The 18,203-nt window shown below is 42.7% G+C and overlaps 1 protein-coding gene across 1 annotated transcript; it reads left to right on the forward strand.

Moving 5' to 3' along the window:
• Nucleotides 1-2,919: 2,919 nt before the first annotated feature.
• On the forward strand, nucleotides 2,920-17,886 carry LOC143766292 (uncharacterized). Its single transcript, XM_077253858.1, has 5 exons — nucleotides 2,920-3,090; nucleotides 3,993-4,121; nucleotides 4,251-4,427; nucleotides 4,511-4,634; nucleotides 16,648-17,886. The coding sequence occupies exons 2-5, from the start codon at nucleotides 4,038-4,040 to the stop codon at nucleotides 17,697-17,699; spliced, it is 1,437 nt and encodes a 478-aa protein (XP_077109973.1). The 5' UTR covers nucleotides 2,920-3,090; nucleotides 3,993-4,037; the 3' UTR covers nucleotides 17,700-17,886.
• Nucleotides 17,887-18,203: the final 317 nt, after the last annotated feature.

Genomic DNA, 18,203 nt, shown 5'->3' on the forward strand with positions numbered 1-18,203 from the left:
TTGGTTATCCTTGCTTGCAATGACATGTCTGGCTTGATTTCTTCCAAAATAGTTTTGTTTGTTCTTCTTCCCATCCATGGTATTGATAACATCCTTCTCCAGCACCACATATTGATGGCAATGATTCTTCTAATGTCTTTTTTTATGTTAGAGTTGGATGGGACCTCCAGGGTCATCGTGTCCATCCTCCTGCTCAATGCAGGATTCACAAAACCATCTCAGACAGATGTCCAGACTCTGTTTGAAGACTTCCATTAAAGGAGAACTCACCACCTTAAATGGCAGCCTGTTCCACTCATTAATCACCATCACTGTCAAAAAGTTTTTTCTAATATCTAATCTGTATCTTCTCCCTTTCAGTTTCATTTCATTGCTACTCATGTTTCCATGTGCAAATTAGAGTAAGGATGATCCCTCTACACTGTGACATCCCTTCAGATATTTGTAGACAGCTATTACTTCTCCCCTTAGCCTTCTTTTTTGCAAGTGTAGCGTTTCACAAGCTACGGGTCTAGGGGATACTCGCTTAGGTGCGGCGGATGACACTCTGGAGACACGTTTCCTTAAAAGCTCACAGGGTTTATTGCTCCATAAACCACATTGCAGCAGGAACAACAGGTAAACAGTCTTACATCAGACAGATGAATCCTCAATGTCCATAGTAGAGCTCCGCTCTCTCTCAGATCTGTGGGCACACAGACTGTGCTATGTCCAGCACGTAAGCTCTCCAGCCTAAATGGTCTCTGTGTGCTGTTCAGGACGTCTGTCCCCACTTGGGACCGTCCAACACACAGGCCACTCTGCAGTGTCCAGCCAGAAGTGTGTCCACCCTGACACACCCAGACACTCACACCATGTGCTACACACACCTCCTTTACATAGGTGTAACCACACCCAGGTACCTGTCACATGGCTAGTCAGGTGAGCGTGACATCACCACAGGTCCTTACACACAAAACCATCTTACGTGTTCAGACACGCCTCTTTGGGTGGGTTTGTAGGTGACTGAACCCACCCATCTCTCCAATCACCTGGAAGCCTTCCCAACGTAAACAAATCCCTCAGCAGTAGATCTGCTTGAGCAAAACATACCCAGGCTTCCATCACAGGGCCCCCCACCTCTGCGATACATACCGTCCATTAATCACACGACCAGTCGCTATGCCACACAAGCTAAACATTCCCAGATCCTTTAACCGTTCCTCGTAGGACATACTTTGCTCTCCGCTCACCATCCCGATAGCTTTTCTCTGAACTTGCTCCAATTTTTCAATGTCTCTTTTAAAATGTGGTGCCCAGAACTGGACACAGTATTCCAGATGAGGCCTGACCATGGAGGATTAGAGGGGGATAATTGTATCATATGATCTAGACTCTGCTTCTCTTAATACAAAGCAGAACTGTGTTTGCCTTTCTTGCTGCTGCATCACACTGTTGACTCATGTGCAGTCTGTGATCTATTAGTATACCCAAGTCTTTTTCAGACGTGCTGTTGCTTAGTTTTATTCCTCCTATTTTGTAGATGTAATTTTTTTGGTTTTCTTGAACAGATGTAGAAACTTGCTTTTCTCCCTGTTAAATACCATTCTATTAGTCGCTGCCTGTTGTTCAAGCTTATCTAGATCCTTCTGAATCATTTCTCTATCTTCTCTTGTGTTAGATATTCCTCCTATCTTTGAATTATCTACAAATTAGATTACTGTATATACTAGAGTATAAGCCGAGATTTGCAGCCCATTTTTTTAGGCTAAAAGTGCCCCTCTCGGCTTATACTCTAGTCATTGTCCCAGGGGGTCGGCAGGGAAGCGGCAAGAGTGGTGGCTGTCACATCATACTCATTTGCTCCTGGCGTGGTCTCTACACATCCCTGCTTCTCAGATGGTCTCCGGCGCCGGCATCTTGTTCCTGTATTCAGCGGTAAGGTGGTACCGCTCAAAAAAGTAATGTATATGGATGCGACTCCACTACCATAGGCATGGAGCGCATATTCATTACTTTAATGAGCGGTATCATGTGACCGCTGAACACAGGAACAAGCTACCGGAGCCAGAGACCATCTGAGAAACAGAGACCGCGCCATGATGGGGTGAGTATGACTGGGGAGGGTGAGCCATGCGATATTTACCTGTCCCCTTTCCCCCGCCTCGCTGTGTCTTCCGCTTCCTCTGGTTGTGACGTTCAGGTCAGAAAGCGCGATGATGTGGTTAGTGTGCGCCCTCTGTCTGAACAGTCACTGCACAGACACAGCGGCGCGCGGCGGTGGAACGGGGACAGGTAAATATCGCAAGTGCTGGTGTCCTGAGCCAGCGGCGGCCGCCGCCGCTGGCCCCCATAATGCTCCGGTGTCTCCGCCTGCTCAGGACACAGACACCGGACCCCAAGCAACAAGAGGTGAGTATGTCATATATATACGGTATATATTTTTTTTATCGCAGCAGCAGCATATGCGGCATAATTCTATCGAGCATCTTATGGGGCCATCAACCTTTGTGCAGCGTTATATGGGGCATAATATTCTATGGAGCATCTTATGGGGCCATCATCAACCTTTTATGTAGCATTATATGGGCATATTTTAATATGGAGCATCTTATGGGGCCCATCATGAATTGTATGGAGCATTATATGGTGCTCCTGATTCAATATGGATATTCAAAAACACTTAACCTACTGATGTCTCAATAAATTTTACTTTTATTGGTCTCTTTTTTTATTTTTGAAATTTACCAGTAGCTGCTGCATTTCCCACCCTAGGCTTATACTCGCGTCAATAAGTTTTCCCAGTTTTTTGTGGCAAAATTATGGGTCTCGGCTTATACACGGGTCGGCTTATACTCGAGTATATACAGTAGTTTACCTTCAGTTCCCTTATGTAGATCATTTATTGATCTTGGTCTTGTTTCTTTATCTTCCAGGTTTCGTATATATGTTACCACAGAAAAGACCAACCTACAAGCCATGTCTTTGTCGCCACTGAAATGTTCCTCAATTTGAAGACCTTGTCCAATGACTTCATTGTTGATTTGCCCATAGCTATTCTCCTATTGACTTCCAGTGTTTTCGCTGCATCTTGAGTCATCATTGATCTAAGTAGGTCGTAGCTCTTTACAACTTCCAGTTTGTCACTCTCCATCTCAAATGTGTCGCGGTCGTACCTAGCAGTAGTCAATATTTTGTCTTCTTTGTGTTGAGTGTTCACTGTACACGCTTTTTTTTTTTTTTAGGTTGGAACCTGTTATGGTCGCACTTGTCTCTGTGATCTGATTTCTTTACAAGCGCTCTCGCTGTGCCATATCACTATGGTCTTGAGATGAGCGAATCGTTTCGCAGAGGCCACATTAGTAGTCTGCAGCTGCTGAACAGGAGCCCTGTGAACTTATTTTTATTCTAAAAACCCATATGATGGACCCCATATGAATCAATGGAGGACCTTTAGAAACAAGAATATAGCGGATCCTAATTCCATTGGTCTATTCTAAACCAAAAGACTGGGACATTTATTGTTTTTGTTCTTTTGTATTTTTCTCCTCTTATTCCAGGAGCCATAACTCTTTTATTTGTCCATCCATACAGTCGTATGAGGGCTTGGTTTTTATGAGAGTTGAATTGTAGTTTTGAATGACACAATTCATTTTACCATAAAATGTTTTGGGTAACAGGAAAACATTTTAAAGTATGGTTAAATGGTGAAGAAAAAAGTAATTCCATCAATGCTTTTTGGGTTTTGATTTTACTAAGTTCATTGTGATAAAAGTGATTTGTTGGCATGACTCCCCAGGTCAGCGCAATTACAATGATACCAGAATTGCATAGTTTATTTTTATATTTTCCAACGCCGGTAACATTATTATTTTGTGTCAATGGAGCTGCATGATGAGCTGACATTTTCATTGATCCCATTTTAAATTCTATATGACATGTTGATCACTTTCCATTGTGTTTATATTGCTATACAATTGATATTGTAATTTTGTCCTCTCCTTCCCATTCAGGTCCTTATAATATTGAATCCTTTCAGTGTATTTCTTCTGTCAAGGATGGATAGAAACAGGGACAGAGACAAGTTGGCGGAGAGGATATTACACCTGACCCTAGAGATCCTCTTCTGGCTTACTGGAGAGGTGAGAGATTCTGATGACGTCACATTACATCATTCTTATCTATGGGAATAACAGATGGACAGAACTGGAGCGGTGAGGACTCTGGAAATGTCTGTAGTGAGATTTATTTATGTGTCTCTCCATAACCAGGATTACACAGTAGTGAAGAAGACCTCTAGTGAGCACTGTCAGGAACCTGTGTCTAAGGGATGGGGAAGACCCCTGAGCCCGATCATGGTGCCTCCACCTCACCCCCTGATACATGAGGACATCAATGACCAGATTCTAGAACTTGCCTACAAGATGGTTGAGCTGCTGACTGGAGAGGTGACACTGCTGGGAATGCTGGGACATTATATAGTTAACACTATGAAGGGATCATGGGATGACAGTATCATTGTATGTGTCAGGTTCCTATAAGAAGTCAGGATTTTGCCATCTATTTCTCCATGGAGGAGTGGGGGTATTTAGAAGAACACAAAGATCTGTACAAGGACATCATGATGGAGGTTCCCCAAACCCTCACATCACCAGGTAATAGACCAGATTAAATACACACGGCCTGTAATTATCTGTGAAAGTGAATTCAGTCGCTGTATGTGTTTCCTCCAGCTGCATCCAGTAACAGATATTCTACTCATTCACTTGCACCACTAATTTTGTGTTGAAAATATATAGACTTTCTCTTCTGTTTCTTTCAGCTGTATTGTGCTAGACTATGTGTCACGGGAAGCCTAGGTAGGCAAGAGCTAATAACCCAGGCCCCTGCGATTTCCCTGAACTCTGGGAAACCCTGACTGACCCTCTCCCAGAGTTTACACTGATGGTGTGCATGTCTTGGCCTCCATCCTCACCCTGTCTCCTGTTTCAACCCTTGGCTGAAACCACCACCCACCACCCAGTGAAGAGACCACTCACCAATACCCACAGTTAGCACAGACAAGGATAACGGAAAATATTCACCACGCCGCAGTCACTCAGGAATACAATATAAGTGCACAGGGCAAAACAAATACAAATATAGGAAGGAGGAAAATATGACAAAGGGAAATATACCACCAGATACGAAACTCCTTCTCCTAGACCACCACTCCAGACCGAGATAACCAAGCACAAGACAGAAGCTATAATCGGCGACGCCCAATGTTCAGAAGAACTATTTAAAGGCAGTGGGCGTGACCCAGCTTCCAATCCGAGTACCAGCTAAATTAACCCCGGACCAGCTAGATAAAATCTAGCCAACGCCACTGAGCGCATAGTGGACAAAAGCGGAATTACCGCTGTCTGTCGAACGCCCTAGTATGAACAGCGTCCGACATGACACTATGCTTCTGCTTCTACTGCTGCTTGTTCCCTTTGTCTTCTCGATGTCATTATGAAGGCAACTCATAAACCTGCAAAGGGTTCATCAATTTGTGCTCTATAAAGTTTGTGACTGAAGTCCATTATTTTCCTTCTGATTAGTCTAAAGTGGTTTCTATTGTTTCATTATTATTTCTGCTTTTACAGCAGAATCTGATCCATGACATGACTTAGTTGTTACTAGTATGAAATGGACACTGTACTTTCAACAAACTTTGCATAAATCAATAGTAAAAGTGAATATAAGATTTTGTAATGTATTTTATCAGAAAAACTAGCTGAAGAGCCCGGCGTTGCCTGGGCATAGTAAATATCTGTGGTTAGTTATAGCACCTCACTTCTCTTATTTTCCCATCACGCCTCTCATTTTCCCCCTCATATCTCTCATTTTCTCCCTCACACCTCTCATTTTCCCCCTCACTCCTCTTATTTTCCCCCTCACTCCTATCATTCCCCCCCTAACACTTGTCATTTCGAACTCACATCTGTCATTTTCCGATTACTCCACTATTTTCCCTCACTCTCATTTTGTACTCACACCTTTTCATTTTCACCTCACACCCCTCATTTTCACCTCACATCTTTTATTTTCCCCTCAGTATATAAATGTTTGTCATCTTCCTTATATATAGTATACACCTGTATGTCATCTCCTGTATATAGTATATACCTGTATGTCATCTCCCCTGTAAATAGTATATACCTGCTGTATGTCATCTCCTCCTGTATATTGTATATACTTATGTGTCATCTTCTCCTGTATATAGTATATACCTGTATGTCATCTCCTGTATATAGTATATACCTGTATGTCATCTCCCCTGTATATAGTATATACCTGCTGTATGTCATCTCCTCTATATACCTATGTGTCATCTCCTCTTTTATATAGTATATACCTGGATGTCATCTCCTGTATATAGTATATACGTGTGTCATCTCCTCCTGTATATAGTATATACCTGTAAGTCATCTCCTCCTGTATATAGTATATACCTGTGTGTCATCTGCTCCTGTATATAGTATATACCTGTGTGTCATCTCCTCCTGTATATAGTATGTACCTGTATGTCATATCCTCCTGTATATAGTATATATTTGTGTGTCATCTCCTCCTCTATAATAGTATATACCTGTGTGTCATCTGCTCCTGTATATAGTATATATCTGTGTGTCATCTCCTCCTGTATATAGTATATACGTGTGTCATCTCCCTTGTATATAGTATATACCTGTGTCATCTGCTCCTGTATATAGTATATATCTGTGTGTCATCTCCTCCTGTATATAGTATATACGTGTGTCATCTCCCCTGTATATAGTATATACGTGTCATCTCCCCTGTATATAGTATATACCTGTATGTCATCTCCTCCTGTATATAGTATATACCAGTGTGTCATCTCCTTCTGTATATAATATATACCTGTGTGTCATATCCCCTGTATATAGTATATATGTGTGTGTCATCTCCCCTGTATATAGTATATACCTGTGTGTCATCTCCTCCTGTATATAGTATGTACCTGTATGTAATCTCCTGTATATAGTATATACCTGTGTGTCATCTCCTCCTGTATATAGTATATACCTGTGTGTCATATGCCCTGTATATAGTATATATGTGTGTCATCTCCTCCTGTATATAGTATATACCTGTGTGTCATCTCCCCTGTATATAGTATATATGTGTGTGTCATCTCCCTTGTATATAGTATATACCTGTGTGTCATCTCTTCCTGTATATAGTATATATCTGTGTCATCTCCTTCTGTATTAGACCTCGTTCACACGTTATTTGCTCAGTATTTTTACCTCAGTATTTGTAAGCTAAATTGGCAGCCTGATAAATCCTCAGCCAACGGGAAGCCCTCCCCCTGGCAGTATATATTAGTTCACACATACACATAATAGACAGGTCATGTGACTGACACCTTCCGTATTTCCTATATGGTACATTTGTTGCTCTTGTAGTTTGTCTGCTTATTAATCAGATTTTTATTTTTGAAGGATAATACCCGACTTGTGTGTTTTAGGGCGAGTTTCATGTGTCAAGTTGTGTGTGTTGAGTTGCTTGTGGCGACATGCATGTAGGGACTTTAGTGAGATGAGTTTTGTGTGGCAACGTGTGTAGCAACTTTATGTGTGTCGAGTTGCATGTGACAGGTTAGTGTAACAAGTTGTGTGCAGCAAGTTTTGCGCATGGCGAGCTTTGCGCGTGGGGAGTTTTATGTGTGGTGCGTTTTGAGTATGTGCAAGGTTTGTGTGAGGCAACTTTTGCATGTGTTGCAACTTTTGTGCATGTGGCAATTTGTCATGATCTCTGCAGGCAGAGATCATAGCAAGCCTATAGAGGGACAAGCTCTCGGAAGATGGAACTATACTGACCATGAACTAAGCCTGCCGCGCAACTAGAAATAGCCAGGTAGCATTTCCTATTTATTGCTAGATGCCCAGCTCTGGCCTAAGACCTAAATAGCTAGCAGAGGGAAATATAAGACCTGGCTCACCTCTAGAGAAATATTCCAAAGAAGACCGTAGCCCCCCACATATAATGACGGTGAGTTCAGATGAAACAACAAACGCAGCAGGAAAATAGTCTTAGCAAATTTGAGGTCCGCTTACTAGATAGCAGAAGACAGATAGTATACTTTCATGGTCAGCAGAAAAACACTAACAAAACACCATCCAGAGATTACCTTAAACTCTGGCATTAACTCATAACACCAGAGTAGCAATCCCTGATCAACGAGAGCTTTCCAGACACAGTAACAAAACTTCAGCTGTGAACTGGAACAAATAGGCAAAACGAAACATGGACAAAAGTCCAACTTATCTAGTAGTTGTCAGAAGCAGGAACAAGCACTGAGAGGCATCAGATAACATTGTTGACCGGCAAGAAACCACCAGAGAAATGAGCTTAAATAGCGACACCCACTACTGATGGAAACAGGTGAAACAGGAAAGAGGATGACAAGTCCAATTCCACAAGCGGCCACCGGGGGAGCCCAGAATCCAAATTCACAACAGTACCCCCCCCTCAAGGAGGGGGCACCGAACCCTCACCAGATCCACCAGGGCGACCAGGATGAGCCCTATGGAAGGCACGAACAAGATCAGAAGCATGAACATCAGATGCATTGACCCAAGAATTATCCTCCTGGCCGTAACCCTTCCAATTGACCAGATACTGGAGTCTCCGTCTGGAAACACGAGAGTCCAAAATTTTCTCCACAACGTACTCCAACTCACCCTCAACCAACACCGGAGCAGGAGGCTCAACTGAAGGTACAACAGGTACCTCATACCTGCGCAATAACGACCGATGAAAAACGTTATGAATGGAAAAGGACGCAGGGAGGTCCAAACGGAAAGAAACAGGATTAAGAATCTCCAATATTCTATAAGGGCCGATGAACCGAGGTTTAAACTTAGGAGAAGAGACCCTCATAGGGACAAAACGAGAAGACAACCACACCAAATCTCCAACACAAAGCCGAGAACCAACACGACGATGACGGTTGGCAAAACGCTGAGTCTTCTCCTGGGACAACTTCAAATTGTCCATAACCTGCCCCCAGATGTGATGCAATCTCTCCACCACCGCATCCACTCCAGGACAATCCGAGGATTCCACCTGACCGGAGGAAAATCGAGGGTGAAACCCCGAATTACAGAAAAACGGGGACACCAAGGTGGAAGAGCTGGCCCGATTATTGAGGGCGAACTCTGCCAATGGCAAAAAAGCAACCCAATCATCCTGGTCAGCAGAGACAAAACACCTCAGATATGTCTCCAGGGTCTGATTAGTCCGCTCGGTCTGGCCATTAGTCTGAGGGTGAAAAGCAGATGAAAAAGACAAATCTATGCCCATCCTAGCACAGAATGCCCGCCAAAATCTAGACACAAATTGGGTACCTCTGTCAGAAACAATATTCTCAGGAATACCGTGCAATCGGACAACATTCTGAAAAAACAGAGGAACCAACTCAGAAGAAGAAGGCAACTTGGGCAGAGGAACCAAATGGACCATTTTAGAGAAACGGTCACAGACCACCCAGATGACAGACATCTTCTGGGAAACAGGCAGATCTGAAATAAAATCCATCGAGATGTGTGTCCAAGGCCTCTTAGGAATAGGCAAGGGCAACAGCAGTCCGCTAGCCCGAGAACTACAAGACTTGGCCCGAGCACAAATGTCACATGACTGCACAAAGACTCGCACATCTCGTGACAGGGAAGGCCACCAGAAGGATCTTGCCACCAAATCCCTGGTACCAAAAATTCCGGGATGACCTGCCAATGCAGAAGAATGTACCTCAGAGATGACTCTACTGGTCCAATCATCCGGAACAAACAGTCTATCAGGCGGACAACGATCCGGTCTATCCGCCTGAAACTCTTGCAAGGACCGCCGCAGATCAGGAGAAACGGCCGACAAAATTACTCCCTCCCTAAGGATACCTGTGGGTTCAGCATTACCAGGAGAGTCCGGGTCAAAACTCCTAGAAAGGGCATCTGCCTTAACATTCTTAGAACCCGGTAGGTATGACACCACAAAATTAAAGCGAGAAAAAAAATAAAGACCAGCGCGCCTGTCTAGGATTCAGGCGCCTGGCAGTCTCAAGATAAATCAAATTTTTGTGGTCAGTCAATACCACCACCCGATGCTTAGCCCCCTCTAGCCAATGGCGCCACTCCTCAAACGCCCACTTCATGGCCAAAAGCTCCCTATTCCCAACATCATAATTCCGCTCTGCGGGCGAAAATTTGCGAGAAAAGAAGGCACAAGGCCTAATGACGGAGCAGTCGGAACCTTTCTGCGACAACACTGCCCCAGCTCCGATCTCCGAAGCGTCAACCTCAACCTGAAAAGGCAGATTCACATCAGGCTGACGTAACACAGGGGCAGAGGCAAAACGGTGCTTAAGCTCCTGAAAGGCCTCTACAGCATGAGGGGACCAATTAGCAACATCAGCGCCATGTCTGGTCAAATCAGTCAGTGGTTTAACGACATCCGAAAAACCAGCAATAAATCGGCGGTAAAAGTTGGCAAAGCCCAAAAATCTCTGAAGACCCTTAAGAGAGGAGGGCTGAGTCCAGTCACAAATAGCTTGCACCTTGACGGGATCCATCTCAATGGAAGAGGGAGAAAAAATATACCCCAAAAAGGAAATTTTCTGGACCCCAAAAACGCACTTAGACCCCTTCACACATAAAGAATTAGACCGCAGAACCTGAAAAACTCTCCTGACCTGCTGGACATGAGAGTCCCAGTCATCAGAAAAAATCAGAATATCATCCAGATATATTATCATAAATTTATCCAGAAAATCGCGGAAAATATCATGCATAAAAGACTGGAAAACTGAAGGGGCATTAGAAAGACCAAAAGGCATGACCAAATACTCAAAGTGGCCCTCGGGCGTATTAAATGCGGTCTTCCACTCATCCCCCTGCCTGATCCGCACCAAATTATACGCCCCACGAAGATCAATTTTAGAGAACCACTTAGCACCCTCTATACGAGCAAACAAATCAGTAAGCAATGGCAATGGGTATTGGTACTTAACAGTGATCTTATTCAGAAGCCGATAATCAATACATGGTCTCAAAGAGCCGTCCTTTTTTGAGACAAAGAAAAACCCAGCTCCCAAGGGAGAAGAAGATGGACGAATATGTCCCTTTTCCAAAGACTCCTTTATATATTCCCGCATAGCAGCATGTTCCGGCACAGACAGATTAAACAAACGACCCTTTGGATATTTGCAACCCGGTATCAAATCTATGGCACAATCGCACTCACGGTGCGGAGGTAACGACCCAAGCTTGGGTTCGTCAAAGACGTCTTGATAATCTGAGAGGAACTCAGGGACTTCAGAGGGAATGGACGACGAAATAGAAACCAAAGGTAAGTCCCCATGAATACCCTTACATCCCCAGCTCAACACAGACATTGCTCTCCAGTCCAAGACTGGATTGTGAGACTGCAACCATGGCAATCCCAGCACCAAATCGTCATGTAAATTATACAGCACCAGGAAACGAATAATCTCCTGGTGATCCGGATTGATACGCATGGTTACTTGTGTCCAGTATTGTGGTTTATTATTAGCCAATGGGGTGGAGTCAATCCCCTTCAGAGGAATAAGAGTCTCCAAAGGCTCTAAATCAAAACCACAACGATTGGCAAAGGACCAATCCATAAGACTCAGAGCGGCGCCAGAGTCAACATAGGCGTCCGTGGCAATGGATGACAAAGAGCAAATCAGGGTTACAGACAAAATAAACTTAGACTGAATGGTGCCAATGGAAACAGACTTATCAAGCTTCTTTGTACGCCTAGAGCATGCTGATATAACATGAGTAGAATCCCCACAATAGAAGCACAATCCATTCTTCCGTCTAAAATTCTGTCGCTCGCTCCTGGACAGAATTCTATCACACTGCATACTTTCTGGCGTCTTTTCCATAGACACCGCCAGATGGTGCACCGGTTTGCGCTCCCGCAGACGCCTATCAATCTGAATAGCCATTGTCATGGACTCATTCAGACCTGCAGGCACAGGGAACCCCACCATAACATCCTTAACGGCATCAGAGAGACCTTCTCTGAAAGTTGCCGCCAAGGCGCACTCATTCCACTGAGTAAGCACAGACCATTTACGGAATTTTTGACAGTAAACCTCAGCTTCGTCTTGCCCCTGAGATAGTGCCATCAAAGTTTTTTCTGCCTGAAGTTCCAAATGAGGTTCCTCATAAAGCAAGCCCAAGGCCAGAAAAAACGCATCCACATCGCGCAACGCAGGATCCCCTGCTGGCAATGAGAAGGCCCAATCTTGAGGGTCACCCCTGAGCAAGGAAATCACAATCCTAACCTGCTGAGCAGGGTCTCCAGCTGAACGAGACTTCAGGGACAAATAAAGCTTACAATTATTTCGGAAATTCTGGAAGCTAGCTCTATTCCCTGTGAAGAACTCCGGCAAAGAAATTCTCGGCTCAGATACTGGAGCATGTACCACAAAATCTTGTAAATTTTGTACTTTCGTGATGAGATTATTCAAACCCGCAGTTACACTCTGAAGATCCATTATTGTCAGGTGCACACAGAGCCATACAGAGATTAGGAGGAGAGAGAGAAAAAAGACTGCAGCAAGGCAAACTGGAGGAAAAAAAAAAAAAAAAAAAAAAAAAACAATTCCAGCAGACTTCTTATAACTCTCCTTTCTCAACCTGGGTCTTTAACACTTTATTGGCCGGTCAAACTGTCATGATCTCTGCAGGCAGAGATCATAGCAAGCCTATAGAGGGACAAGCTCTCGGAAGATGGAACTATACTGACCATGAACTAAGCCTGCCGCGCAACTAGAAATAGCCAGGTAGCATTTCCTATTTATTGCTAGATGCCCAGCTCTGGCCTAAGACCTAAATAGCTAGCAGAGGGAAATATAAGACCTGGCTCACCTCTAGAGAAATATTCCAAAGAAGACCGTAGCCCCCCACATATAATGACGGTGAGTTCAGATGAAACAACAAACGCAGCAGGAAAATAGTCTTAGCAAATTTGAGGTCCGCTTACTAGATAGCAGAAGACAGATAGTATACTTTCATGGTCAGCAGAAAAACACTAACAAAACACCATCCAGAGATTACCTTAAACTCTGGCATTAACTCATAACACCAGAGTAGCAATCCCTGATCAACGAGAGCTTTCCAGACACAGTAACAAAACTTCAGCTGTGAACTGGAACAAATAGGCAAAACGAAACATGGACAAAAGTCCAACTTATCTAGTAGTTGTCAGAAGCAGGAACAAGCACTGAGAGGCATCAGATAACATTGTTGACCGGCAAGAAACCACCAGAGAAATGAGCTTAAATAGCGACACCCACTACTGATGGAAACAGGTGAAACAGGAAAGAGGATGACAAGTCCAATTCCACAAGCGGCCACCGGGGGAGCCCAGAATCCAAATTCACAACAGCAATTTTTCCGCGTGTGCAAGTTTTGCATGTGGGGAGTTTTCCATGAGGTGAGTTTTGCACGTGTTGCGAGTTTTGCATGAGCCTAGTTTTGCATGTGGCGAGTTTTGCGCGTGGCGAGTTTTGAGTGGCGACTTTTGTGTTTCGACTTTTATGTGGCGAGGTTGGTGCATGTGTGGTGAAATGTGTGCTGAGGGTGATATATGTGTTCAAGCACGTGGTAGTGTGTGGCGCATTTTGTGTGTGTGTGTTCATATCCCTGTGTGTGGTGAGTATCCCATGTCAGGGTCCCACCTTAACAACTGTATGGTATATACTCTTTGGCGCCATCGCTCTCACTCTTTAAGTCCCCCTTGTTCACACCTGGCAGCTGTCTATTTGCCTCCAACACTTTTTTTTTCACTTTTTCCCCATTATGTAGATAGGGGCAAAATTGTTTGGTGAATTGGAACACGCGGGGTTAAAATTTCGCCTCACAACTTACCTATGACGCTCTCAGGGTCCAGACGTGTGACTGTGCAAAATTTTGTGGCTGTAGCTGCGACGGTGCAGATGCCAATCCCGGACATACAAACATACACACACATTCAGCTTTATATATTAGATATGCTGCTTTATACATACATCATCCATTTCCCTCCATTCCCAAGACCTCCCACATTAGGATAGGTCCCCTGAAACAGGAGATCGCCTTAATGCACTTTGAACCCCCAATTTTTTCATTTAACCAAGGGTAACAGGAGAAATTGGACCCCAAAAGTTGTTGTTCAATTTGTCCTGAGTAAAATAATACCCCATATGTGGGGGGAGCCACCGTTTGGGCGCATGGCAGAGCTCAGAAGGGAAGGAGCGCTGTGATTGAATGTTCTGTGGGTTTCACGTTGCTTTTGCAGAGCCCCTGATGTACCTAAACAGTAAAACCCCACAAGTGGCCCCATATTGGAAACTAAACCCCCAAGAACTCCCCTAACCCAAACACACCCCTAATCCCAACCCTAACCATAACCCTAACCACACCCCTAACCTGAGATACCGCTAACCCTAATCCCAACCCTAACCCCAACCGTAAATATAATCCAAACCCTAACTCCTACTCTAGCCCCAACCCTAACTTTAGCCCTAACCTTAGCCCTAACCCTAACCTTAGCCCTAACCCTAACCCTAATGGAAAAATGGAAATAAATACATTTTTTTATTTTCTTATTTTTCGCTAATTAAGGGGGTGATAAAGGGGGGGTTTGTTTTACTATGTATAGCGGGTTTTTATGTTTGGCAGCTGTCGCACACTAAAAGACGTTTTTTATTGCAAAAAATAGTTTTTGCCTCACCACATATTGAGAGCTATAATTTTTCCATATTTTGGCCCACAGTCATGTGAGGTCTTGTTTTTTTGCAGGACAAGTTGACATTTTGTACCATTGTACATTTTGTACCATTTTCGTGCACATTACATTTTTTGATCTCTTTTTATTCCGATTTTTGAGAGGCAGAATGATCAAAAATCAGCAATTCCTGAACTTCTTTTAGGGGGGCGTTTATACCGTTCCGCGTGTAGTAAAATTGATAAGGCAGTTTTATTCTTCGGGTCTGTAAGATTACAGCGATACCTCATTTATATCATTTTTTTATGTTTTGCCGCTTTTACACAATAAAAATCGTGCCGCCGTACTAGTACTGCGGTTTTTCGGGAACGCAGTTCCCGCAGAACCGTACTAGTATGGTGCATGTCAGGAAGGGGTTAATGTGTTTCTTTTTGAGCCACTCCTTTGTTGCCTTAGCTGTATGTATTGGGTCATTGTCTTGCTGGAAGATCCAGCCATGACCCATTTTTAATGTCCTGGCGGAGGAAAGGAGGTTGTCACTCAGGATTTTATGGTACATGGCTTCATCCATTCTCCCATTGATGCGGTAAAGTAGTCCTGTGCCCTTAGTAGAGAAATACCCACAAAACATAATATTTCCACCTACATGCTTGACAGTGGGGAACGGTGTTCTTTGGGTCATAGGCAGCATTTCTCTTCCTCCAAGCACGGCGTGTTAAGTTAATACCACAGAGCTCATTTTTTGTCTCATCTGACCACAGCACTTTCTCCCAATCACTCACAGAATAATCCAGGTGTTCATTGGCAAACTTCAGATGGGCCTGCTCATGTTCCTTCTTGAGCAGGGGGACATTGCGGGAACTGCAGGATTTTAAACCTTTACGGCGTAATGTGTTACCAATGGTTTTCTTGGTGACTGTGGTCCTAGCTGCCTTGAGATCATTAACAAGTTCCCCCCGTGTAGTTTTAGGCTGATTTCTCACCTTCCTCATGATCAACGATACCCCACGAGGTGAGATTTTACATGGTGTCCCAGATCGGTGTCGATTGACAGTCATTTTGTATTTCTTCCATTTTCTTACTATTGCACCAACAGTTGTCTCCTTCTCGCCCAGCGCTTTACATTTGGAAGCTTACACCAAGAGCTTGTCTTCTTCGGTGCCGTTTTTTTTGCTTTTCTTTGTGAGCAATGAAGGTCTTGTTCGCAAGAAATTATAATCTGAGGAAACAGGAATGGCACAAAAGCAAAAGAGGTTGTTGTATATCCTCCAACTGTCTTTTGTAAAAAAAAAAAAATGAAAACAAAAAAAACAAGGTAGTATAGCAATCTCCTTGAGCCATTCACTACACACAGATGGGACGTGTTACCAAGACAGGGAAGGGGAATGGTTTGGCTATTGAAATTAATAGTCAGTCCTGATCTCCCTTGACAACCTTAGAATTACCTTCTAACCATCCATTTGACTCACCCCTGTGTTTTGATTCGCTACCTTCATGATACCCCCACCTCAGACTGTTTCCTGACTACGCTTTTGTCCCTCTGTATATTACGAGCCCTCTTGGTACTGACCCCATGCCTCTTGACTATCCTGCCCCACAGTAAGTCCATATATAATGATTAGCGTCACATCTATATTGTGGATCAGTCAGATTATTTAATGTAGCACATTCCAGAGAATTGGTGCTACTCAAGAGATATCTTGGAGACAGAAATATGAGGTCTGAATTATTGAAGATGTAATTGGTGGATCCTGAAATTGGAAAACAGATTTGGTATAATTTCCATTTCTAATTTTAAATTCTGATTTTATGATTAAAAAAAAAAAATCAATTTTCTTTTAAGGTATTATTAAAAAATAATAACTTTGTGTTTATTTTTAGCAGATATCTGTACTGGGAGTTCAGATGGACATCTAATATCTTCAGAATTTAAAACAGATGATCAAAGTATCACACATGATTTATATGAAGAACATGCTATTGTCTCAGGTATACCTCCAGGCCTTCTTAGGAAAGATCTATCATCTGATCTTTTCAAACAAATCCAAAGTTCTGATTTATCACAGCATTTTAAGCAAAATAAAAGTTACAGAAGGGATGTTGAACATGAAACATTTCATACAAAGGAGAAACCGTTTTTATGTCCAGAATGTGGGAAATGTTTCACTAGGAAATCAAATCTTGTTGACCATCAAAAAATTCACTCTGGTGTAAATCCATTTTCATGTTCAGATTGTGGGAAATGTTTTACTCAGAAATCAGATCTTGTTAGACATCAGAAAATTCACACAGGGGAAAAGCCATTTTCCTGTTCAGAATGTGGGAAATGTTTTATTCTGAAATCAAATCTTATTGAACACCAAAAAACTCACACAGGAGAGAAGCCATATACATGTTCACTTTGTGGGAAATGTTTTACTCAGAAATCACATCTTAATATCCATCAAAAATCTCATACAGGGGAGAAGCCATTTTCATGCCCAGAATGTAGAAAATGTTTTACTCGGAAAATAACCCTTGCTAACCATCAAAAAATTCACACTGGGGAGAATCCATTTTCATGTTTAGAATGTGGGAAATGTTTTACTCAAAAATCAGATCTTGCTAGACATCAGAAAATTCATACAGGGGAGAAGCCATTTTCATGTTCAGAATGTGGAAAATGTTTTATTCAGAAATCAAATCTTATTGAACACCAAAGAACTCACACAGGAGAGAAGCCATATGCATGTTCAGAGTGTGGGAAATGTTTTACTCAGAAGTCACATCTTAATAGTCATAAAAAAACTCATACAGGGAAGAAGCCATTTTCAAGCCCAGAATGTGAAAAATGTTTTACTGGGAAAATTCACCTTGCTAACTATCGAAAAATACACACAATGGATAATCTATTTTCATGTTCAGAGTGTAGTAAATGTTTTACTCAGAAATAAGATCTTGTTAGACATCAGAAAATTGACCATCATAATTCTCATACAGGGAAGAAGCCATTTATGTTCAGAATGTGGAAAATGTTTTAACCAGAAATCAAATCTTGTTATACGGTACTTCAAAGATCTCACACAGGGGAGATGCTATACTCATGCCCAGAACGTGGTAAATGTTTTACTAGGAAATCAACTCTTGTGGACTATTAAAAAAAAAAAAATCACACAGGAGAAACCATTTTTTGCTTTAAATATGGAAAATGTTCTCAGAAATCAGATCTCATTAAGCATCTAAAGAAGCCAAATGATCCTTTTTCATGTTGTGAATATATGAAATGTTTAACTGGTAAATCAAGTCTTGCTGACCCAGAAAACTCACACAGTGGAGAATTTATATTTGCATTCAGAACTTGGCAAATATTTTAATCATTAAAAATATATTGAGTTGTCACAGGAGTCAAACGGGAGAATGCATCAAAATGTACCATAAGTGATTTTTCCAAAAGTCAG

This window comes from Ranitomeya variabilis, chromosome 4 (assembly GCF_051348905.1).
Source record: "Ranitomeya variabilis isolate aRanVar5 chromosome 4, aRanVar5.hap1, whole genome shotgun sequence".
Taxonomy (NCBI): Eukaryota; Metazoa; Chordata; class Amphibia; order Anura; family Dendrobatidae; genus Ranitomeya; species Ranitomeya variabilis.